The sequence below is a fragment of the Branchiostoma floridae genome, chromosome 2, assembly GCF_000003815.2.
Source record: "Branchiostoma floridae strain S238N-H82 chromosome 2, Bfl_VNyyK, whole genome shotgun sequence".
Lineage (NCBI taxonomy): Eukaryota > Metazoa > Chordata > Leptocardii > Amphioxiformes > Branchiostomatidae > Branchiostoma > Branchiostoma floridae.
Window position 1 is genome coordinate 23634940 of NC_049980.1, and position 24858 is coordinate 23659797.

Here is a 24858-nt window from a genome sequence, read left to right on the forward strand (position 1 = left end):
CATAATAGGCTGTTCCTATGCATCTGTCAAAACATCACGTGACCACAATATTTCAAATTTCACTCAAGTTCACTGGATACACTGCCTCCAGTTGTGTCAATCATCAAACACTGTGCACAGTCACACAGCTGTCATTCGGGTGGGGTTCAAACACTTGTCAAACTGAACGGAAAGGAACATAAATCATTCAAGGACCATCAGACCATCTACATGTAGGCTCCAGATATTGCCAAACACTAGTACCTAGTAATGTACTATCATTTGTAGATCCTTGATAATACATGAATACGTATGGTATATATATTTTTTAGGAATAAAGACCTTTGAAATAGTATCCTGTAAAACCATAATATATTTATGTAATGAATCTACAATACATACATGTAATTGTTCTTAAAGTGGAGCAAATACATATGGCTTCATAGACTACAATCAATAAGTAAGGCACAACTTTGTTATCAAAACTTAGAAGTACAAACTGTGCAGCAAAAAGAAACTAATTTTGAAATATCAGATATTTTCAGCTCTGACAAACACTTACATGACTTGTATCATCCTTGTTTCTCTGTAATATGGCCACATTTCTCAGATTAAAGACTAGTACAGGAATACACATAGGAATGGGTAATATACTCCACCTCAGTCACAACACATTTGGTCACTAGAAAGTGCATACATACCTGTGCACATATTTCAATATCTTACTGCATCATTCTGAATGGAATATTTTCCTGCTATTCATTAAAGTACTGCAAATTGTTAGACACCACATAATTCATATCAAAATTCCAGGTCTTGTTTACAGTATAATTCAACAGTCCCTTCACAACGACGAGCCTGTACAGCTCATGGTACAGATGTACACGTGTACCTACTAGACATTGGCACCTTAATAGTACAATGGATAAAATACTGCATTCATTTTAATAATGGCACAGATTGACATTAAGTATTCACCTCATGAACAAGCCATTGCCACATTGCCTTGATTTTATGAAAACTGATATGCATGAATACTAATTTTGCCTCAATAAGAAAAAATAACATGTCCACTACAGGCAAAGATTTGCAACAATACTATTAAAGGTGGGGTCATTACCGACTGGTGTGCCATTGATGGGCATGGTTAGGCTCTGTAAGGGTAGGGTAGGTCAGGGTTTGGATTAATCTTAGATATTTCAATTTTCAAGCTTTTTTTTGTATGTTTGCATCATTTTAAGGGTCCTCCATAAAATCTTATCAGTATAGGTGTATGGCTATAAAAAGCAGTGGGCAGTCTTAATCATTATTTGGTCACTGCAAATGCATTTTCAGAAAATACAACATATGAATTGCTTTAAAAGGTACCTGAGTCTTAAATTAGCTACCACATTTGAGTCTTTCTAAGTTCAGAAAGTGAAGGGGAAAATTATTCATAAAACTATTAAATATTACAAACACTTCCATTACTGTCTTGTTGCTACTACTAAATATACAAATATACACTCTAAATATACATAAACGTATCATGTCTAAACAGGTTATTACAATGTCTATTTCATACAAAGCAATTACCATCAACATATCAGGATTTCAGTGTAAAATCAATGCTCTATATCCTCTATCATTGCCTGTAATTTCCTTATAAAGCAAGTTACAATCTTATGAAGGCAAGAGTGAAATGTGTCATCATGTGCAAACTGCAGAATGATAGAAGGTACATTTACAGTCATGCACAGAACAAATTTTTACACAAAGCAAGTCACAAACTACAGTGCAGTTTCCACTTCTACAAAAGATGACACCTCTTTGGGGACACCGTTTGTAAGTTCCTGGTTTTCGTCACCATTGTGCAACTGCTGACGGTCCTCCGTCCTGCGTTCTGTTTCCATGACAACCTGCTCGGGCAGACCCCGGCACATCCACCGGCACACGGGTGAGATCGTCCTGGGGTCCAGCCTCCGTCCCCGCGAGCATCCCGTCAGCACGCTGACCAGGAGGCCGATGAGGATGACCACAGCTGCCCCCACCAGACTGTACCACAGGTAGGACAGGCTGTAGATGCTGCTGACCGAGACAGCTGCCGTGCCGGCCGTCACGTTCGACGGTGCGCCAGTTGTTCCAATGGACACCGAAGACTGCATGGTCACATTGTCCAGACCCCAAAGGACTGTAGAGTTTGATGCAAAGCCATAGCAGAATGTGGGGACTTCCGGTGCGGGGGGCGCAGGAGCGGTGTAGCGGGAGACAAATGCACCGATGCCGATCCAGAGCGACACAGTTAGGCCACTGAGAAGGCCGACGAATGCACCAATGGCATTGGCACAGGGACAGAACATCCCCAGGGAGAAGAGTCCGAGCAGGGGGCCACCCACCAGACCAAATATACTCAGGGCAGCCTGGAGGAGAGAAGGAAGACGATGTTGTAATAATGCATTATACAGAAAACAATGCATTAGCATTAGCCTGGATGTCAGACCCAGTGTGGGATGATGCTGATCTTGTCATGTTCCTGGAGTTGGTAACCTATCTCTAACTCTAGGTGCCAACTTTGGGAACAGGACATATGATGCTTCCACAAAAAGGGACTGGTATCACCTTGTGTGCTACAGGATTGGTATTCCAGGCTATATAAGTAGGGACTGTACGGCGTTTAGTGAGGGGGGAGGGCCGGTCGCCAGAGGGTCGGGTCAAAAAATTTTTGCTAGGCCCTCCCCCCAGGTCAAAATTTTTTTGCTAGGCCCTCCCCCCAAGACAAAATTTTTTTGCTAGGCCCTCCCCCCTCCTATCAACTTCGAAAAAATATTCAAGACGCCAATAAAACACTGCGCTCCCATTTGGAAATGTGCTTTGCGTCATACTTTTTCATGATTTTCATCGCGAAGCAGATCTCTCACCAGGCTTGTAAAAAGGAAAACATAATGGCTCAAAATATCTGCTTTATAATAATAGAGGGATAAATATCTGCTTCATAGAGGCATAAATATTTTCTTTATAGAAGCTATTTTATCGTTTTGATATCAAAACAAAAAGCACACCTAAAAAGCATTAAATTTTGTACCTGGTTTTTCTAGTAGATTTGCGGCATGAAGCGGCGCACGCCCCGCCCCCTTACTTTACGCATTGCAAGCTCGAGCGGCTTGACGGAAACTATTTTCAATTTACATATATTTTGGACTTTTTCTTGGTTCTGTGGTGGTAATAACTTAAAATCGGGAAAAAATGACTACAGAAACAACAGCACGATTCGACTAATCAAAACTAGTGGTGGGGAGGGGGGCGCCGATGCGTGGCGCTGATTTTCCCCACAGCGGTCGCCTCTCTCTAGCCGCCGGCGGGTGTGAGAACGTAGACTTGCCTGAGGAGATCTTTTAAAAATGCCACGCTTTTTTGCCACAATTTCCTGCATTGCATTTTGATGGGCAAATTTGCTGGTTAAATGACATTTCTATGGAAAAAAAAACGAGGATTTCAAGTTTTTGAGAACGACGTTCCGAACACCATGTCTGGCCCGGCTGGTGCCAAAGCCAAGGCACGAAAAATTGCAAGGTAAAAGTTAGGTCCGGGGAAATTTTGAAATCTTGACCCTCTTAAAAGCTATTTTCTACAATTTTAGGGAAATGTTTTGCTGGCAAACAAAGCTAACTTTGATGGCATTTCAATTTAGAAATACAAAATTAAATCCCTCGAACACATTATCACGATGTCGGTCACTAAAGGCGCGAGGCCGGTCACGTCAAAAGGGATCCAGGAAAGTTTGCAAATCTTTACCCTCGAGCTCTGAAACGCAATTTCTTACATTTTGAGGGCAATAGACCAGGGGTAAATTTTCCTGACTAATCTAGAGTTGGATAATCTTTGTTGTAAGTGAAAAATGTTTTCGAGGTCGATGCAAAAGCCCCGCCCCTCCCCTTTCGCATTTTCACTGTGTCCCGAGCGCCAACCTTGGGCGATCTGTTGCGGAGGTGCAGAAAATTTTTGAAATCTTGACCATCTGAAACGCCGTTTCTTGAATTTTAAGGGACAAATTTTGCTTGTAGATCAAGCTAATTTTTCTTTGCTTGGCCCTCCCCCCAAGTCAAAATATTTTTGCTAGGCCCTCCCCCTGGCTCAATATTTTTTTGCTTGGCCCTCCCCCCTCTGGCGACCGGCCCTCCCCCCTCGCTAAATGCCGTACGGTCCCTAAGTAGGGTTGTGTGGCATAATGGCAGGGTGTTTGACCCAGAACTCAGAAGTCCTGGGTTCAAATCTACTGATATACCATTGATGTTGTGCCCTTAGGTAAGATACTTAACATGACTTTTCTCACTTCACTCACGTGGAAATACGTATCTAGCTTCTGTTAGGACCAACCCTTGGAAAGGAATTTTAATGGAGGTCCTGTATTCGTGGATAGCCACACCTCAAACACATAAAAAATGGTAGAGGTCCTTCCAGGTGTGAGTGGTTTAAAGCCTACGTTCTCACTGCACCGGGGGCAATTACTGAGGTCACCTGAATGCTGAATAATAGCAACTCTAAACCCTACAATGCTGAAACAGAGCCATCTAGCAGAAACATGTATAACTGCATGCTACTTTCATTGTTTTGTCAAACTTTAACAACAAAGATGACTACGCTGGAAGAAACGTTAAGTAAAATTAAGGTTTGATGATAATCCAAGTCTGTTTCTAACCTGCAGCACTCCTCCCATCTGAGAGGCTACCCATGCCATGCCGATGCAGATAACTCCATAGGCAAGAGCCAGACCTTTACTGATCCATGTGATCTGCGAACAAAGAAGGGCATGTGTGATGTTCACAAAAGGTTTACAATAATCATAGTTCATTATATTGTCACATGGATGCACAAGTACATGATATTAATATGCAAGAACCAGCAAAAAAACTACCTTAAGTAATCCTTTACTTCTTACTCTAGGCAGGTGCCTTACAGCAGTTTTATATTGCACTTATCAGAGATTATAATTTAGTAATGACTGAATGTTGGCAAACTAACATGACAATTGACTTCTCTACCTTAGCCTCAGGCATGTTCTTGGTGAATGGTCTGATGACATCTTCCAGAGTGACAGCAGCCAGGGAGTTGAGCGAAGAAGATATGGTGCTGAGGGCACCGCTGCGAAGACAAGAGGAAAACATCTTAAGGTTCTAGCACCATGACATTTAGTGTTCTTCAACTGTGATTGGTATAACCTTACAGACATGCTAAACTACAGCAATATAGAGCAGTATTCCAAGATAATCTGTTAGAAGATGGCTATGTCGGTCATTTGGTACCTCTAACAAAGTCCTCCATGAATCAAATAAGATAAAAGTTCCACGGCCTTCAGTATTTGTATAGACAGTATATACAACGTAGCCTGGATACCATCCTATTTCTACCGGGGCTCCTTACACTCACTTCCCTAAAAAAATAGCCTGGGTACCATCCTATTTCTACCGGGGCTCCTAACACTCACTTCCCTAAAAAATTTTTAGGGGTAGCGAGTGTAAGGAGCCCCGGTAGAATACGGATGATACTCAGGCTATATACAACGAGCCCAGCAGTTGAAACTATCTGAATATATAACTGAGCCGAATGTAATTACCTGAAGATGCAGGCCACAAATAAGCCGGGCATGCCAGGCAAATATCTCATGATCTCCATCACAAACAGCGGCAGCAGCTGGTCATAACTGTTGATCTTACCCATGGCCTGGAGGTGACGGACAGAAAATGTATGGCGACATTTGTAATCATCATATATATACCAGAAGTTCTAGTCTAAGAGTGATCAGACCCCTGGAGACTATCTCTAGGGAATTTGAAATAATTTCTTCATCACAATCATCACTGCAATCAGTGATGATGCACTGATGGAAGAGATTTTAGTAGATTTAGTCTTGTAACTTAAGGTGAAAAAGCCCTGTAATGATAGATTCTATTTCATGCATAAGATTAAGAAGCTGCTAACTTCTGGGAAAAAGACATAGCTATCACACTATATACCAAAACTCAATGCATGTAATTAATTTTCATACTGAAGAAAGAAATGAATCAAACAGTACAGTGGTAGTGGTGAATTGTCTGTCTAGTATGAGACACAGTGAGAAGTGAGCCCTACCTTTGGGTCACAGTCTGCATATCGTGCGTACATGACCAGACCAATCAGACAGCTGAGCACCAGGGTGAACAGCAGGGTTGGTGCTGTCACCATCAAGGTCACCTTGGCAGCTCGCTCAGACTTTACACTTAGATACCTCTGCACCTGTGATGGGTCATTATGACAATATCAGGGTGAGAAATGGCCCCCAAAATGGATTCATCCACCAAAATATCATGACTATGTAAAATGACCAAAACGTTATCTTTATTAAAAAAAACAGAAAAGGAAAAAAGAAAAGGCAATCTTTCTGTACATATTATGTACCTATCAAGAAATGAATCGAAATTCAACACATTCTACCTCTTTTTCCTTTGCATCAGATAACAACTTATATGTAATAAGGCTGGCTGGCACAGATCATCTTTGCACCCCCATCTTTTACAAATTTTACAAATTTAGTTGTAGTCAAGTGAGTGTTGAGCACTTACTGTAGCCTGATTTGCTGCATACAGGGCCATCATCATCACAGTCCCACCGACTGCCAGAGTCCAGAACGTGTGTCGGGTCAGCGGGTTGGGGTCAAGGTCAAAGAATTCCACCTTCTTGGCACTAGTTGCAATATCCCACACCTTGGAGAAAATAGAAAACTTCCATGTGATAAGAGTCAACAAAGTGATTCTTATCTCAACAGCTCAACAGCTTTAATTGCTGGCTGAACACCCTCAAGTCCAGTGACCCTTTCTTCCAAGTTATCTTTCTGAATTTGGTATCTTAGTGTATGATGAAAACGAAAAAAAAAATCACTTTTGATGCCAGATGGCGCAAGCAATGCCATTCCTTTGTATATTGGTTTCTTTACTCTTCGAACCCCATTACTACAGTGGAAGCCAGTTAATTGCACGTCGGATAAACGCACACTTCGGTCAACTGCACGGAATCCTAAAATCAAGTGGCGGTGCGGTCCAACTGGGTAACTTGCATTATCACACACGCCGGATAATTACACGGGATTCGCTGGCAAATTGGGGTGCAATTAAGCGGCTTCCACTGTACTATAATTATTATACAGTTTGCACTCAAGTTGGATTCTTTCTACCATAACCTCTGGAGACGGTGTATATGAGAGTGAAATGTTTTCATGAGTCTAAGTTGTTATAAGTTATAGTCTGTTTTACTACGGACAGTTAGTGCCTGAAATAAAGAAATTAAGTAGAAACTGTAAGTAAATAGTAGCCATAGATAGAGATACTTTGTGATTTGCCTCACCTTGTGAAAGCCGCCAACGTCTATACTGCCCTGGATCAGTACAGCTAACTGTCCTGCCAGAATGATGACTGTCTGAAATGTGTCTGTCCAGATGACAGCCTTCATGCCTCCCACAGTGGTGTAAAAAGTACAGATGACACCCAGGGTTAGCACTGTGCCCCACAAGTCAACCTGGGAGATGAAATCACACATCATTGTGTGCATACAACTGTGCTTCTACCATGGGCTGCACTTATAAGAACAGGTTATATAGAATAATACAACAATTTCAATTTCTTTCCTTGATTGATTGAATGGATAAATGATATGTAAGGGTAATGATACACAGTGCTCAGTCATAAACTGAATTGTGCATTCTCAACAATTGTTGAAAGTTAAAGTTATAAGGTTCATAGTTGGGTTTATTTCATCCGGGGCTGAGCAGTGAAGGAAGAAGAAGAAAAATCAGAAAAACGTCTTAGCTGTCTATTCTATTTTAAATTCTCATCTGTTCACCAGGTATACCCAACCTATAGTGTTTGTCAATGAGAAAATATCGTGGTTACAGGAAGCTCACCCCAGTTACAGCATTGAGAGCCAGAGCAGGTGCATACAGCACAATGCCCATGTACAACACCATCTGTATGTTGTACACAACTGTGGCAACCAGGCGCACAGGTTTGGAGAAGCGTAGCTCCAGGTACTCGTAACAGCTAGTCAGCTTGAGCTGGTAGAACACAGGGAGGTAGAGGAGGGCCACGGGGGGCAGCATCAGGAAGTACGCAAACCCCAGCATCCAGTATTCTGAGCCATTCCTATACACCTATGAACAGGAATTAACAACACACTAAATGACTACAACAGGAGATGTAAACCTCAGACATCAATATTCACCTGAAGATTCCACTCCTTTGTTAGCCTGGGTGCCATGGTATCTCATTTAGCGGAGGTTCAATACTTGTTCTGTCATTTGAATATTTGACCAGAAAACTATCAAGGAGGGCACCCAGCCTGCTCTCTTGTAGGAGTGGTTTTTGCTGCTTCTTCTTGTCCTTATGGTATTTTGATTGAACTAAAATCAGAAAAAATTATGTGAAATCTGGTATGGAAGAAGTGTACGGAAAGACAAAAGTTACACTCAGACATCCCTTTCTTTACTATATCCTTGCACCTTTGACCTGAACTGACCTCTGCAGGCTGTCCCAGCAGTGCGATGGCTGAACAGAAGCTGGCCATGAGTGACATCGCCACGGGAACAGCTGACATCTTCCTGTCAGCCATCAGGAACTCCTAAAGGCAATGAAATGAAAGGATGAATCAAACTGTACAATTAAGTGAATACCGAACACTTCAGTCCTTTACTAACTCAAAAATGGCTTATTAGACTAGCTCGGTCCAACACCCTAATCAACTTGGCCTAACACCCTAAGCCCTAAACCCTGGCTGAGTTGATCAGGGTGTTACTACCAGACAAAGTCAACCAGGGTGTTAGACTGAGTTGATTGGGGGAATTGGTAAATGCTCCTGATCCCCATTTGATACCTTACAAATGTAGCAGATGATCAGCGTAATAATGAAACAGGACTAAATGGCAGCTAAATTGGCAGCCCTTGGGAAAGGCACTTTACACGGCTTTCCTCACTATACTCAGGTGAAAATGAGTACCTAGCTTCGACTCACGGTGATTCACATCATTCACCCGGACGGGAGACCTGGCGCATATGAAAGGGTATGTCATCCCGTAAGGGGCGGTATAACCCGTCGTGTGTAAACATGTGCGAACATGTGCGATCACGTCGACCGATGATGTATGTTCGTCTGTATCTCTGTGGATCTGCCGCTACCAGCCCAAAGCTGCCTAGGCAGATCCGTGTAATGAGTTGTATCATCATTTGGCAATAAATAAATAAATGTTGATCTAACATAATGGCTAACGACAGCATCTACCAATTCTTACAGTATATATGACCTAACGGAAACTCACAGTCCTGCAGCCAATACTGTATGTTCCCTACACACCTGAGTGGTACGCTGTTTGCCACCAGTTAGTGCGTAGTACAAGCCGATACCAGCTGAGATGAGGAGCGACACGGCGAAGACGGCGTAGTCTGCCACTGAAAACTGCGGCGTGACGGCCATGTTGGAATTTTTTCAGCTGACCCCTGTCAATGTGGTTGACAGTCTATCTCACTATCAATCTGTAGATAATGACAAAAAACAAAAGAAAGATGTCATAAATACATAATAATTCATGGTGAATATCCTGTTGTATTGCAGATGTCATAAAAGAGTTCTTAACATGGCTAGCAAAGGAAGGAAAATTGTACCCTTGTGAAGTTAGCAGTGCTAGTGTTAACGTTACATACAACAAAGATAAGAAATCAAGTCCTGATGGAATTGGGAATGCTACTGAATCCCACTTCACACTTCACAGTAATTATGGCATAATGTCATTAGTGTTGGAATCTGGGGCATGGGGCCCTTCCTGAGGGCAATTCATCTTGGCTCGTGTACTGTTCAACGGGAAGCTTCGTGTTAGAGGAGTACAAGGCCAAGGATGATTCAACTGACACGGACTTACAAAAACATTATAATTTTCAAATTTGAATAATCAAAAAAGAAATTCGAATTAAAACTAGAGTTCCACGAAACACATACCTTCGCCAAACAATCAAGGGTTGTTATGGAGAATGCCTTTATCAATGACTAAAAGGTTTTAAAGCTTCTCAAGTTATGTTATCAGCACACACATACACTCACACACTGAGCCCGCTGCAGTACCGACGGAAGATACCGGGCGAACCATTTTCAAACTCAACCTTTGTTTCTGCGACCGCTACTCAATACCAAGTATCACCACAAACCACCAAGCTTCCACTTTTCCCTGCCACATAAGCATCACCAAAATAAGGGGGAAAACACCCCTTGACATCAAAATGGAGAAACCCCTTCCCACAGTGCACAAACAAACAACATGGCACTTGCAAAGTGAGAACTAATAAACAATGTGTTAGCAACAATAACATCTATGTTTTGCTGACACAAATATGTCATGAACTACACAAGTTTGCAGCACAGATGTAGTTAGGCACTGAGCACTGACTGTCCAGAAAAGAGGTCGATTGAAGGATTTACACATTCTTCTAATTATCATGATTTGCATACAATACATTTCAGGATTTTAATCATTACCTAAGGTATGTACATACCAAAAATAATGCAAATCCACCAACCCCTGCTTGATTTACTCTCTTTCAAAGATAACGACAAAATCGCCCACTGCAGTTCAAAACAAGCCGCCAGGGGGCCCAACTTACACAACTTACTCCCTACCCAAAGGCGTATCCACAAGCCAAAAATTCTCAACCTACCACTTCAGGATAACTTTAACGCCAACTTCGACGTTCCGCTGCAGTACCGCAACTTGTCGCCAGGACGCCCATAATCGAACTTGACCGTCGTTTTTCAAACCCCTAAATAATTACCAAATATAATGCAAAACGATCCACAGCATCAAAAGTTATCTTGTACGCAAATACACACACACACTCACCCCGCTGCACTCACGACAGAAAGTGCCAGAAGTACCATTTTCGTACAAAACCTTGGTATACGCCAACGCAACTCAAATACCAAAATATCGTGACATTTCATCCACATCTGCTCGAGTTATATGACATTGACCTACATATTGGGACACCCGAAAGTTTTCTGACCAAAATATAACCTTCTTGGTGAAGGTCAGTTACGTTAAATGATCTTGTGATTTTAATCCAAGGTCTTCCAGTTGACATGAAATATAAACACTCGCAATACACGAATAATTCGTACACCTGTAAAAACCACTATAACATCTGAACGCAGCATGACAACCCATCACACCACGTACCACATGGTCCGACTCTGAGTCTGACAGATGTTGTTCACACTTCCGTCGTCTGCTAACATCCGCCAGGGCGAACTTGAACGAGTCGAAAGCGCACGAAGAGGAACATTTCCAAAGTCAGTCAAACAAAGACGTTTTAAGTAAGTATATACAACGTTCATGCACTATCTCAATGCATTCTGATATGGTCTGATGACTTTTGGACCCACCGACTGTTTGCAAACAACAGCCTTCGCGGGACCTTTCACTGATGACTGGTGCTGACCTCACGGACGAGCTGACTATATACTACACCGCATCCAAATGTAAAACAACAGCTTATGAACTTATCTCATCAACTGCCTTTAGAAGGTACAAAATCTTTTGAAAAGTGTTTTTAGAGAATGTTTAAAATATATGTCAATTTTTATTGTCCAACAGTTATATTGTGTGTTCAAACCCGCGAGAAATAGCGGACCTTCTGCTATGCTTGTTGCATAACATCATGCAAGTTAATTGGTTACATATGCATGTTAACATTAAAACTTAAAGTATGAAATTTAATGCTGATAATTCACGAATACTTTTGCTTTGGTCTACTTATTTTAGTTGTCGTTATTGTTGGTATCAACAGATCCGTGAAAAAAAAATCTACAGTAACAGAAAGATTGGAGGTCAAAGTTGAGAGTTTAGGAACGTGACGTCACCAATAAGAGTTGTGTACTTCCACCTTGCGGAGCCATCCAGTTACTGGGACTTAGATATATCCACCCAAAATTTAGCAGCCAGGGGGGAAGTTATGGCAAATTTCCGGACACAGAACTTTTTCTTCATTACTTCAAGACATACCATTCACAGAAAGAGGACTTCTTAAGATCGCAGCGATGATTTTTTGATAGGGGAAGTCCCCCCCTCACCGGAGAGGTGTGCTGCAGTTTCATTATTCCAAAGTTTCCGTTCAAATTTCTTGCCGAACATTTTACGTTATTTTTGTGGCGTTCGTTTCCCAACTTCACTCTGCGGAATGGGAGATCCCCAGGCTAGGAAGAGTGCGACTCTGAACCGGCTCCGGACGCAGCTTCGGAGGAAACGAGAGGCTCTCGCCGATCAGTTCGACTACAAGATGTTCATAGCCTTCGTTTTCAAAGAACAGGTGGGTACATGGATCTCACTTTTAATATGGGGCGTGATGAAGTCATCAACAGCAACAATTAGCTAATCAGTCTCGCACACATTGTACGTATTCTTTGGAAGTTCATAGAGTGTTCTGTGTTCAAGAAATAAAACACACAGTATTGTTCACTATAATGTCTTTGTTTCCACACGTCCCGCCCCTCCCCTCATGTTTGTACATTCCATCAGAACTTTCCTAGATTATTTCCTTGGTTTTCATAGGCAAATGATCACGTATGAAGACATTTGATTCATACATTTTTTATACGATTTGTATTTGTTTTGTTTGGATGTAGTAAATTAAAATATTGGAGTTTTTTTAATGATCGTTCAATCAGTCACGGACTGAGTCAGTCATTCTCGCAACCTCTTTCTCAAAACATGACAGGATAGCAAATTGGCATGCACCAGGTTGGTTATCTTTATGGTTACATGTACAAATGTATATAAGCCTACCTGTCATTGACAACCATTACCTTACTGTCAGGAAAGAAGTTTGCTTTTCAGTTAACCACAATGTATATTAAGTTTGAGTTTAACTGACCAGACTGGAATTCTTGTGCAGCAGGGCCAAGTGTACATTAACGTCAAGCATTTCATTTGTGTGATCTGTGTACTTGTCAAATTAGACACTAGATTCACGTGTTTTCACCCACAGAAAAAGAAGCCAGCTTTGTTTGAAGCAGCAGAGGTGGTGCCGGTCATGACAAACAACTACGAAGAGAGCATCATGAGAGGGGTCAAGGTCTGATCTTATTTGTGTTCAGTTATGCACAAGTTGATATTCTATATTCTGTAAATTGTTATGTAGTAATTGTAGCCAAACACGTTTTGATGCCCAACCATAATACAAATAGATTTCAAAAGATGTTACCAAATTTCAAACCCATATTGTTTACTGAAAAAAAGCAGCTAATAAAGAGAGTAAAAACTGTACAGGTAAACCAAGCATGCTAGGTGATGCTGCATTCATTGTTTTTTTCTTATATTATTAGTCAATGATTACCAGGTGTTGAGTACAGCTGAGCATGGATGTCGTATATGCAGCAGGTCCTTGTTTTGAGAGCACATTTACCTGGGGGCATAGGTCACCAGGATTCAATTGTTTTGTTACTAAGCTGTGAAAAGTGGTTGTTTGAGTTGTCTCTAAATATAATCCGGATGTGGGTTTTGGAATCAAGAAGGCTGACCAATACTGTAATTCCTGCTTTTTTCACCATACGGTTTTCACTGTGATGCCTGTAAAGTGAACTTATCATTACAGATAACAAATAATTCATTGACCTTTTTTACGTGCACCTGCTGTCACTGTGAACATTTAGTTTCGAGAACAAGTTCAAGTTTCTCAGACCGAGGAGACAAAGTGAATTGCAGTATTCTATACCTTATTACTGTCAGTCAGTCTATACATACTAGTCCTTACATACGCATGAGAACAATTGTTGTGTATTTAAAGTTATTGCTTCATTATCAAGGTTTCAAATTTACAATGCTATGCTTGGACATGCTGTTGCAGATGTATTTGTATTGATGTTGTTTATCTCTCAAAGAAGTAGAGTACAATGTTTTATATATTCTTGTTGAGGGTGTTGTGCAAATGAGTTCATAGTACCACACATTTTTCATAGTACCACACTTTTCTGCACTATGGGGATATAAACACAGTAATTGAAGGGCTCTGATTTGCTGAGGGGTAGTGGCCATGTCCTAATAAGTACAGTACATTGTATTATATATTCTTGTTGACAGGAGGAGGCATACTCATTAGAGAGCTCTCTAGAGCTGCTAGAGAAGGATGTGGTACAACTACATGCACCGAGATATCAATCTATGAGAAAGGTAGGAAAATCATACAAACACCTATCAGAATTTTATACTGATTGTGACATCAGCTTCATATACGTTCCCGATGACACTGTCCATTGCTAACTACTGCAACCATTTATAACTTTACTCACTGACTTTGAGAAGATAACTGTTGTAATGAGGTAATGCACTATTCTGTTTTGTTCCTGCAGGATGTGATAGGGGCAACAGAAGCCATGGACTTCTTCCTGTGGCCCAGAAATGACATTGAGAAAATCGTGTGCCTGCTGTTCTCCAGATGGAAGGGAGATGAGGAGTCAGCCTACAAACCCATGGATGTATGAACAGCTTAATTTGACATTGTTGTTTTTGTGTGTGATGCAAACAAGCTTGTTTATCTCCAAGCATAATTTCCCCCCTTTTTTTGGCAACAAAAAAAAAACACTATTTACAATTTTGCAAGCTGGCCTTTGACTTAAGTTGCCGCCTGGGCAACTTTAGCTGAAAGAAGTATTTTGAGCAATGCAAGGCAATGCATTTTGCACTGTACCCTACTGGAAGCCTCTTTTTATTATAACCATAATTTAAGTGAGATTGCTTTATGAAAGGCTTTGATTACCAGAACTGATTTCTGCTAAAATATGTAGACTCCTTCATACATGTGCATGTACCACTATCCCATTCAACAGCAAGTATTAGCACCTTTGTAGTTCATGTACATTTACAAGTTTTGCCAGGACTTCATTCAAGAAGTAAACAATACACCTTTAAAAGCTTGGGCTGTTTCTCCGTGCAGGCTCAGTTTGTGTTCCACCATAGTGACTATGAGAAGCAGCTGATGCGGCTCCTAGCGAGAAAGGACAAGGCAGGGCTGATCATCAACAACCCCGCTCAGTCCATGTTCCTCTTTGTAGACAGACAAAACACAGAGGTGAGGGCTCTGCTCACTGATCATGATTACAACAAGGACATGATGTATACATGAGTTCATTACAGCTATGTCTATGTCTTCAGATAACTTTAGAAAATGTCCTGAATTTGAAGTGAATTCTACCAAGAGTATAGTATGCTTTTTACTGACAATTAGATTCTTCTTGATATGGTGATTCCTCATTGTTGTGCATTGTACTCTACTGTATTTTTCAGCATTTCTCTTCATGTAGGTTGATTGTTTTGTTTTCTCAAATGTTCACCAGACACCAAAGAGCAAGCATATAGTGTTCAAGCTTTCCAGCATATGTCTGTACCTGCCTCAGGTAAGCATGGCTAATTATGTTAGCCTACAATAGTGTTCAGGTGTTCACTTGTAGATGTGGAAGTAGTTACATACATATACATATATAGCAACAGGTGGCATAAGGAAAATCAAATTAGACTAGAAGAGGGTATGACAGCATTGTGACCAGTTCATTACTCCCTGGGATAATTTCTTAGTACTTGATATTTGTTTATACAGGAATGTTAAATTGAATGGGTCATAGGGATGTTATTCTGTAGTGTAGAGGACGTGAAACTCAGAAAGCATCAGATTCTGTATAATACATGTAAAGACTAGATAGAGTAGACATAGTTTTAAACATCTTTGTTCCTTTTGATTTTAAAGCACAGATAAAAAAGCTTGTTGCCATTGCAGATCTTACTTCCAAGCCTCCAAGCCCTGGGAAACACTGCAAACCAGTGTACATAAGTTGTACTTTCACATGAGAGACCAATTAGAAAAGTAAGCATTGACATCTGTACCACACAGATGATAATGTACAATTGTCAAATTGTTGTGGTTCAATGACACCCTTTTTTCCTTCCAGGACCAACTAACACATTGGGCACCAGGGACCATTGATGAAGTACTGCAGCCATACTTACCATACTGACAGGACGTCAGGGTGGCACCAGAGGTGTGAGGCATTGAACTATAAAACTCTGCTATAGAGTGAACCAAATGTTTCACATGCGGGATGCCACCGTCTCCTGGAGTAGGACATGTACAGCCTACAGTAGAAGTCCCAAAGTTGTCCTTCCACAATCAGGAGGGTTTGCCAGTACAGGATGATGCTTTCTCACATCAGTGGCCATATGGGAATTCACCAGTGCACAGCAGCAGCAAAACTACAGCTGATTTTTCTAAAATCATGACTTAGGAGACCTCAATTTCTAGAGATATTTTTGTGGTTTAAGATGGGGGACATGGCAGAGCCATGTTGCTGATATCTAGCACAGCCAGCATCAGAAGAAATCATCGCACTTAGGGCCAAAGGATGGGCAAAAAAAGCCACTGTATGTCCATAATCTAGAAAAATTGGTTCAGCATGATACTGGTCCAAACATATCCGGTTAGCACAGTGCCACAATGTGTATATATTTGACTCCGTCAAGCAATACAACTGGAGTCAACACTTACTATTATGCTGCTCTACAGCAAAGTTTCTTGGAGAAGAAAGAAGAGGGAAATTTCCAGGTTTCTGGGCCAAGAAAGCAATCTATTGGGGTTCTTCTTTAGGATAATGAGTGTTGACCAACATTCCACAAGATGGGAAAGGATCAGAGGTTCATTGTCATGTCATAGTTGCCATGGTGATGTCTTATGCAACCTTTTTTGCATGAGATATCTTGTTACAGGATGTCATTTTTCTAGCACAACCATATTCAGGTACAGCACAACGTCACAGGGCAACACAACTTCACTGACTGAACACGTTTCTGAAGTAGTAACAGTTGCAAAGAAATGACTACTTGGTACATTATCATGAACAACAAACTTTGTGTCATTGTGACATTGTCATTCTTCATAATCATTCTTCATGATTAAGAATGATGTACACTGAAGTATATTGAAAATGTGATCTAAAAATGCCATCACAATTTTACAACAGCCTCAAATTCAATTTCTTACATTCCATAGGTCATAGTTTCTGGCTCTTTAAAGAAATGCAGCCTTAAGCTTCTTGTTAAAAAACAGCCATGTTTTTGGCTATGGGGGAATAAACAATGAACAGTGAACAATGTTGAGACCAAGTTTGTCTCTTGGGAATCACAAAAATTCTTTGTAAGTAAAGTATCTGACTGCATGGCATTGTCCAAATTATGATTTCCTGCTGACTGCATGTTCAGTGTACATGTAATATACGAGCCACCTTGTGCGTGGAATGCTGGTGTGTTACACTGAGGACAGTCATTTTGGTTAAACATTACAGTTACAGTTATTACTGTACTGATATTACATGTAGTATTGTCCAAGTTGGGATTGAAGAAGGTAGTTACATTCTGATTGTTGCTTTCTGACAGGTGAAGGAGTCATCTGTCAGAAAATAGGCAAGTGCCAATCAGAAGGTAAAACTCTCCCCTTCAACCACTGCTTGGAGAGTATGGTACAAGCGTACAAGTACAAGCACCTTCATGTCAAAAATCACCCCAGTCCAAACATTGCCATAATGCCATGTAGCACCACCTGTATAAACCTTTTTGTCGTGAATCGTTTGGCCCTATGGGCTGATTGGAAGTCGAGGTGGCATGGCAAGTAGTGTAGAGTTGTAGAAGGAACCTGGTGATCCAAAGCATGTTGTCATCAGCACTTTGTGATTTGTGTACTTAATTTGAGTTGACAAATCTAAAGGGGCAAAAACGTAAGGCTGGCAAAATGATGACACCTTCAGGTATAAAATGTCTGTACATATTGAGAAGAGCTTTTACATGTTGAATGGTGACACCAGAAATTCAAATGGGTGAATATTTTTACCATATGTGGTGTATTTTATATGCTATTTTTTGGTGGATGTTGAAGTAGTGGAGAGATGTATGAAAGAAATGACAGCCCAGATGAACATAAGTGGTTTATGTTTAGGCTAGTTGAACAGCTGATACTCGTCTTCAATACTTCTTGTACTGTAGTTAGAAATAAAATGCATTTTTGTCATGAAAAAATTATACATGTCACATCCGACTACCAGTGTATTTGGCAAGATAGATTTCGTTGCAGGTAGAATTGTTCTGTCTGTCAATTGACCAACAATCTTTAGTCAAAAGTCAATATTTCTCTATTCTTGAATTCAAATGAATATTTATTACAATTGTATTTTCTTTGCATCAATACAAATTACTTGGGTGTAATTTTTTTTTACATTTTGTGTATAAAGTAGTATTATTTGACATTGTTCCACGGCAATAATGCAAAGGTTTTATTTCAAAAGATATCTAACTACCCTGTAGGAATAGATCTAGATTTAAAAAAATGAAAACCCATAAATTCTTTAGATCCCTCTTATCCAATGATTGTATGGGGAAAGGAAAAGAAAACCTGATTTTTTGCAGATTAAGTTTATAAATGAAGTGAATATTTTCTGTCCTAAATGATAAAAATTATTAGATTACCTCTTGTATTATTGGTCATGTCAATCTGATTGTCTTATCTCATGCATTGGGAGTACAGACGTATTTTATGTAATTTGTTTGCAAGAGACGGCTTCTAATGTCAGACTGAGAGTTTGATGATAAACTATGCTGCTTTTTTCTATGCCAAGTTTCTTTGTTACTGCATCTTTATTACATTTTCTTAGCCAATTCCATTCACTCATAAGATAGACTTCTGACCATGAGAATACATATGTTAGAAGGTAGTTCTTTGCAAGATGTGGAGGTGAAACAATTTACAGTATCTGTTCATCCATGTGCCAAGGCCCCCAAATGGTGTTTAATGTACCACTGAGAGAGACCAGTACCAATGCCATTTGGTTATGTGTACAATGAAGCTTCTCACAGAGGCTTGCTGTCCTACATCAAAATAATTATACTTTCTTCGGACAGACAAAAGAATCTGTGATCCCTCTCTGTGGTACAAAAGTCCATATTTGGCCCTTGGAATACGTTTGATACGCTTCTGTAAGCCTCATAATGGACCAAAATCTCTGTTGCACCATTCTCACCAGAAATGTGTTCAGTTTTGGATGATACACAAGGATGATATTTTTGGGGACACTATCATGTCTTGGGGATCACAATTTATTTCAACAGTGGGATGATTGTTGGCACAGCTAGCCAAGACAATAAACATGGGTTGTGATTGATAGATGTTCCTCCTGTGTGGTGATTTCTGCATGTGTGTTGCTCTAGTTATATAACAGCCAGGTAATCAATCTCACTGACTTTCACCTCATTGATATAATTTAACAATCAAAACCAGAAAGAAAACTTTTGACAAATCCTAAAATGTCAAAATTCTCAATTAGGCACACGTGACCTGTACAACCATTCTTGGTATGATCAAGAATTCTTGTATCCAGGTAAATGATATCAGTGTAAATGTTTGTTACCAGTGATACTGTATGAAGATGTGAAACTGTTGCTGGAACTTCAATGTATCTGAAGGTCAAATGATAATTGCTGCAAATAGTGCTGTGAAAACTTTTCTGGCTAAGTTAAGAATTGCAGACAGTCATTGCATATCAATATGTAAGGAGGGATAATTTCTAACATAAAAATAATGTACAGTCTGTCATAAATACTAGGTCACATTGGAAAAATTATATAATTTATATAACTTTCCACAGATTATGATGGACATTATCATTCTGTGGTATATGCATTTTTTTCAACAAACACTATTCAGCTCCCTGTGTCAGTTCCCTACATGTTTTGTGTGTAGGCCTTGTGCAACCATGTCTCCCTGTTCATTCTTGATGTCAGCTCTGGTGTAGGCGAGAGTTCTTCCCCTCTTTAACACTTCTGCAGTGATGGTGATGGTTTCCCCTGGCTTGGCCGCCTTCATGTAGCTGGAGGGAATAAAAAATTGTCCTAAAGCTTCAAAGAGCTTAATTCAGATACATGTATAAAGTAAATGGTTGTACAATGCCAAAACTTCTTGTTTAATGGAAAGGAGCAAGGGGCCAGTCCCTGGCCAAAGCACTTAGGCTGCTGAGGCAGGCAAAGATATACACATGGATAAAACTTAAAAGTTTCAACGGTAAGACTGTCGCCTTCTTCAGGATCAGTAATGACTGTACTATGATTACTACTGATAACGTTACTATTACTAACACAGATGGGTTTCCATGATAAACTAAATGTGTTTACCTGACATGGAGATCCGTGCTCACACCTGGCTTCCCCCCTCCATGGACAGGAGGGCATATGTTGTCAACCCATCCACCAGGGTCGCTGTAAGGCCTCCATGAAGTGTGCCCGGTATGTTCAGATGTTCCTCTGCAACTTTCATCTCAAACACACACTTCCCTGGTGCAGCTGAGACCACCTGGACCTACAACAGGGGAACAGATGATAATGTGTTTGGCCAATTCATATAATCTATTATAAGTAGAGTAGACGTCTTCGGTTTGGTAGGAGTCTGTACTCCCTGGAACCGCTCCTCATAAACCGCTCCTATGAAAGTTTAAATGTGATTTATAGCTGACTGTGATGGTTGGTTTGTGAGGGTTGTCCAAGGCTATACATGTGTATATCAAGGTTGCTACAATAGTACATGTAGTATCTATGTAGTACATGACATTGTATTAGCAAGGAGGCTCTTTAACTTTCTTGGTACTAGTATTTGCCCTTGTATATACATTGTGTAAGTCTACCTTTTCTTGCATAGGACCTGGAGGTTATGGGAGTAAAGTAAGTTAACGATAGATCACCTTTTTTCGCGGTGTAGCCTATAACGGGAGGGGGCCATACTTCGACACCCGTTATAAGTGGATGCGCATGGCTTTTGTCAATGTACATTTTACAGTGAACTCATCAAAAACAAGTTAAGATCTTGTATACATCCATATAACTGTTATTGAAGCTGTACAGATATATATTTCATTTAACAGCAGCGTTCCGCACTGTACTTTGACAGCGCACGAAACTTACGGCAGGTTTTCGGCTTGCGTCCTAGCAGAACGTTCCAACACAAAAAAGGGGTCCAAACTCCGACATAGTAACAACCAGACCATCGCCGTGCATTTTTAAACAACTTATGCAAATAGAATAGGACTAAAAGTCTTCATTATAATTTTTTTGTACCAAATATGGGTCATATTTTGTATTACGCGACTTATTCAAATACGGTGTGTTAAAACGTTTACCTCTCACGGTGAGACCAACTTGCCGCAAAACGGCAGCGCATTGTTACGTTAGACTGTGATGGCATTTTCGCTTTTCGGCTTCCTTGATTGCCTTTTCATCCTGTCTTTTGGCAGCAGCAATGGCTACAGGATTTTTTAGTCGGTAGGGATCGATTTTTCTTGAATGTTTGTCGCTCGACGGACGGGTTGACTGAGTTCAACGTGTTGAGCATCGCTCGCCCGCCTTCGTGCGTGATAGTAAAATGGCGGGGCCCCGACTGCGTGAACATTGTGGCATCATTTTAGCTCCGTTTATCCAACCCAGTTAAAGGCAGAACAGAACACAGGTATTATTTTTAGGAAGGCTAATAAACATCATTTCTATGTGTGGTGGTATTTTTTCACATGTCGTATTTTGCGAAGAATAATTCAAGAGTTTCCCGGGCCATGGTCTCGATACGTTCGCTCGTCAACTTGCACGGAAGGCGTCAAACTTGAGCAAGTTTTTCAATCGTTATCTGTGGGACTGGCTAACTTCGACACATACCCCGTATTTGTAGTTATTTACAACAAGGTTTAGTCTGCAGCTAGTGTACTTCTCATGTGCAGGCATCTATGCATTTCTCCGCAACAATGATTTTTAAAACCTGTCGAAATTTGGACCCGTCGAAGTATGGCCCCCTCCCGTTATCCGTTGTACCTACATGTAAAAACAGGATATTTAGGGATATCACGTTAATGGACGGTGGTTTCAATTTGCATTTTTTTAAATATAATGCAGCTTGAGACCACCATCCATCGACTTGATATCCCTCAATACAACGGACAAAGGTAACGCCGCGAATAAAGGTGAACTAGCGTTACATGTAACGTTAACATTAACATGTTAACAAGAAAACACCAAGTATGAATTAACGTTATACTATGTTTAATACATGTAAAATTGAGGATTGAAACCAGCACCAAATTGACCCAAAGTGAACTTGGAAGATGGTCCACTTGGATTTAGACTTGTGACTCTGTGGCAGGACCCATCTGGGTAGGGACACTGGCTGACGAGACCTGCACCCCCAGCCCCCCCTAGCTAAACTTTTTGGAACAGCCCGAGGGCCAGGAGTCTGGGGGTACCGGGTATTGGCATTGGAAAACGGTTTAGTGCTGAGTGCGACGTACGCAGGATGCAGTTAACGGATATAACGCTATAATCGACAACTTGGGAGGACAAGCACATAGACCTGCAAGGAGAAAGAGGCCCAACGAGAAACCATGATGAGGTGATGGATAATCTGTGGAGGTCAGTAACGTAACCCCAGTTTTCATTCGCCATGCACGGAAACTAGAGTCACCACAATAATCAAACAGATCATGAAATATGCCGTATATCTTGTCAAGATATGCTCATCCACAAACCTTTTCCATAACCCTGTCGAACCCCTTTGTTTTTGAAATATTTTGCATGACCTGCCGCATGACCTGTAATGTTGGACGCCCGTTTGAGGCACTTGACATGGTCACGTAAAAAAAAGATTAAAAAATTGCGGTGGGCTAAATCAGGCTGTGAAAGGTGTCCTCGTAATCCCCACGAGTTGTTCTATCTGCCTTGTGAATCTCAAGCGATGGACTTTTACGAGAAAGTATATCTTTGATGTCAAAGTTGACCGATTTTCGACAGCTTTTTCCTATGGTTTCGCCATTGTTTTCAAGCCGAAATACGCACCGTATGGGGGTTTCGGGGTGTCCGCTTAGTAAGCGATGTTCAACTGTTTCCGGGTCACGCTATACCGTTGCGGCAGTCACTCGGGACCTCACTCGGTAGTGTACACAAGTACTTTTGATGGTGCTGTCAGCGTTTTATCATGTTACGAAGTAATATTGAAATGTCTTTGAAGTATAAGACAGCACTATGATCTGTAAGGTGTTATTCCAATAGGTTGCGTCGTGGGTAAAGTGAACTGTAGGAAACGTTACCCGACGAAGGCTTTTTGCATCTGACTGTTAACTGTTGAAGATATTAGATACATTGCTCGCGCCTGACTGAGGGATTAACTAAGATTAGAACAGTATATAGCTAATTGATAGCGAAAAACATGTTCAGAAGAGAAACTGTGCCAATTTGAATGACACAAAAAATAGCGCCGTAAGAATTTTATACGTTATATAGCTAACTTGTAGCGGAAAACGTGTTCAGAAGACAAACTGTCAATTTGAATGACACATCTAAAGGACCGTTGTGCGCTGCATTAAGTGTATATAGCTAACTAAGAGCGAAAAACGTGTTCAGAAGAGAAACTGTGTCAATTTGAATGACACACTTACAGGTAGCGCAATAAGAAATGTATATAGCAAACTAATAGCGGAAAAAGTGTTCAGAAGACAAACTGTGTCAATTTGAATGACACACTTGCAGATAGCGCAATAAGAACTGTATATAGCAAACTAATAGCGGAAAAAGTGTTCAGGAGACAAACTGTGTCAATTTGAATGACACACTTGCAGATAGCGCAATAAGAACTGTATATAGCAAACTAATAGCGGAAAAAGTGTTCAGGAGACAAACTGTGTCAATTTGAATGACACACTTACAGGTAGCGCAATAAGAAATGTATATAGCAAACTAATAGCGGAAAAAGTGTTCAGAAGACAAACTGTGTCAATTTGAATGACACACTTGCAGATAGCGCAATAAGAACTGGATAAAGCAAACTAAGAGCGGAAAAAGTGTTCAGAAGACAAACTGTGTCAATTTGAATGACACACTTGCAGATAGCGCAATAAGAAATGTACATAGCTAACTCATAGCGAAGTGTAACGTGTTCAGAAGACAACTGTGCCAATTTGAATGACACACTTGCAGATAGCGCAATAAGAACTGTATATAGCAAACTAATAGCGGAAAAAGTGTTCAGGAGACAAACTGTGTCAATTTGAATGACACACTTGCAGATAGCGCAACAAGAACTGTATATAGCAAACTAATAGCGGAAAAAGTGTTCAGAAGACAAACTGTGTCAATTTGAATGACACACTTGCAGATAGCGCAATAAGAACTGTATATAGCAAACTAATAGCGGAAAAAGTGTTCAGGAGACAAACTGTGTCAATTTGAATGACACACTTACAGGTAGCGCAAAAAGAACTGTATATAGCAAACTATTAAATAGCGGAAAAAGTGTTCAGAAGACAAACTGTGTCAATTTGGATGACACACTTGCAGATAGCGCAATAAGAAATGTACATAGCTAACTCATAGCGGAAAAAGTGTTCAGGAGACAAACTGTGTCAATTTGAATGACACACTTACAGGTAGCGCAAAAAGAACTGTATATAGCAAACTATTAAATAGCGGAAAAAGTGTTCAGAAGACAAACTGTGTCAATTTGAATGACACACTTGCAGATAGCGCAATAAGAAATGTACATAGCTAACTCATAGCGAAGTGTAACGTGTTCAGAAGACAAACTGTGTCAATTTGAATGACACACTTGCAGATAGCGCAATAAGAACTGTATATAGCAAACTAATAGCGGAAAAAGTGTTCAGGAGACAAACTGTGTCAATTTGAATGACACACTTACAGGTAGCGCAATAAGAAATGTACATACCTAACTCATAGCGAAGTGTAACGTGATCAGAAGACAAACTGTGTCAATTGAAGACACACTG

At 40.5% G+C, this 24858-nt stretch overlaps 4 protein-coding genes across 6 annotated transcripts in view; 2 read left to right on the forward strand and 2 right to left on the reverse strand.

Moving 5' to 3' along the window:
• Positions 1 to 336: 336 nt before the first annotated feature.
• Positions 337 to 11462, reverse strand: LOC118409656 (sodium-dependent multivitamin transporter-like). The gene is made up of 11 exons (XM_035810827.1): positions 11226 to 11462; positions 9331 to 9509; positions 8500 to 8601; positions 7889 to 8134; positions 7333 to 7503; positions 6555 to 6695; positions 6085 to 6228; positions 5570 to 5676; positions 4998 to 5097; positions 4655 to 4747; positions 337 to 2378 (listed from the first exon to the last, which is right to left on the reverse strand). The coding sequence occupies exons 2-11, from the start codon at positions 9448 to 9450 to the stop codon at positions 1749 to 1751; spliced, it is 1854 nt and encodes a 617-aa protein (XP_035666720.1). The 5' UTR covers positions 9451 to 9509; positions 11226 to 11462; the 3' UTR covers positions 337 to 1748.
• A 399-nt stretch (positions 11463 to 11861) lies between these two features.
• On the forward strand, positions 11862 to 19212 carry LOC118410552 (uncharacterized protein C6orf62 homolog). Its single transcript, XM_035812324.1, has 7 exons — positions 11862 to 12329; positions 13008 to 13094; positions 14099 to 14188; positions 14368 to 14493; positions 14952 to 15086; positions 15352 to 15411; positions 15961 to 19212. The coding sequence occupies exons 1-7, from the start codon at positions 12201 to 12203 to the stop codon at positions 16024 to 16026; spliced, it is 693 nt and encodes a 230-aa protein (XP_035668217.1). The 5' UTR covers positions 11862 to 12200; the 3' UTR covers positions 16027 to 19212.
• The window catches only part of LOC118410553 (acyl-coenzyme A thioesterase 13-like), a 10742-nt gene continuing 2637 nt past the window's right edge, over positions 16754 to 24858 (reverse strand). The window contains 4 exon segments of the mRNA XM_035812325.1: positions 16754 to 19917; positions 20219 to 20255; positions 20258 to 20402; positions 22606 to 22674. Of these exon segments, the coding sequence (XP_035668218.1) occupies positions 19764 to 19917; positions 20219 to 20255; positions 20258 to 20402; positions 22606 to 22674 (405 nt within the window). The 3' untranslated portion in view covers positions 16754 to 19763.
• The window catches only part of LOC118410550 (transient receptor potential cation channel subfamily A member 1-like), a 27846-nt gene continuing 25313 nt past the window's right edge, over positions 22326 to 24858 (forward strand). The window contains exon 1 of one of the 3 annotated variants that reach the window (XM_035812316.1): positions 22326 to 22489. The gene's annotated coding sequence lies outside the window, so the exon portion shown is untranslated. The remainder of the gene's footprint in view (positions 22490 to 24858) is intronic. The other 2 variants (XM_035812315.1, XM_035812313.1) reach the window with 2 other exon arrangements.

Coding starts and splice junctions, on each gene's coding strand:
- LOC118409656 (XM_035810827.1), bottom strand. CDS start 9,450: ATGGCCGTCACGCCGCAGTTTTCAGTGGCAGACTACGCCGTCTTCGCC. Junction 6,696..7,332: donor ACGTTGGCGGCTTTCACAAG/GTGAGGCAAATC, acceptor ATTTTCTCCAAG/GTGTGGGATATTGCAACTAG. Junction 4,748..4,997: donor AGAACATGCCTGAGGCTAAG/GTAGAGAAGTCA, acceptor CTTTGTTCGCAG/ATCACATGGATCAGTAAAGG.
- LOC118410552 (XM_035812324.1), top strand. CDS start 12,201: ATGGGAGATCCCCAGGCTAGGAAGAGTGCGACTCTGAACCGGCTCCGG. Junction 13,095..14,098: donor GCATCATGAGAGGGGTCAAG/GTCTGATCTTAT, acceptor TCTTGTTGACAG/GAGGAGGCATACTCATTAGA. Junction 14,189..14,367: donor GATATCAATCTATGAGAAAG/GTAGGAAAATCA, acceptor TTGTTCCTGCAG/GATGTGATAGGGGCAACAGA.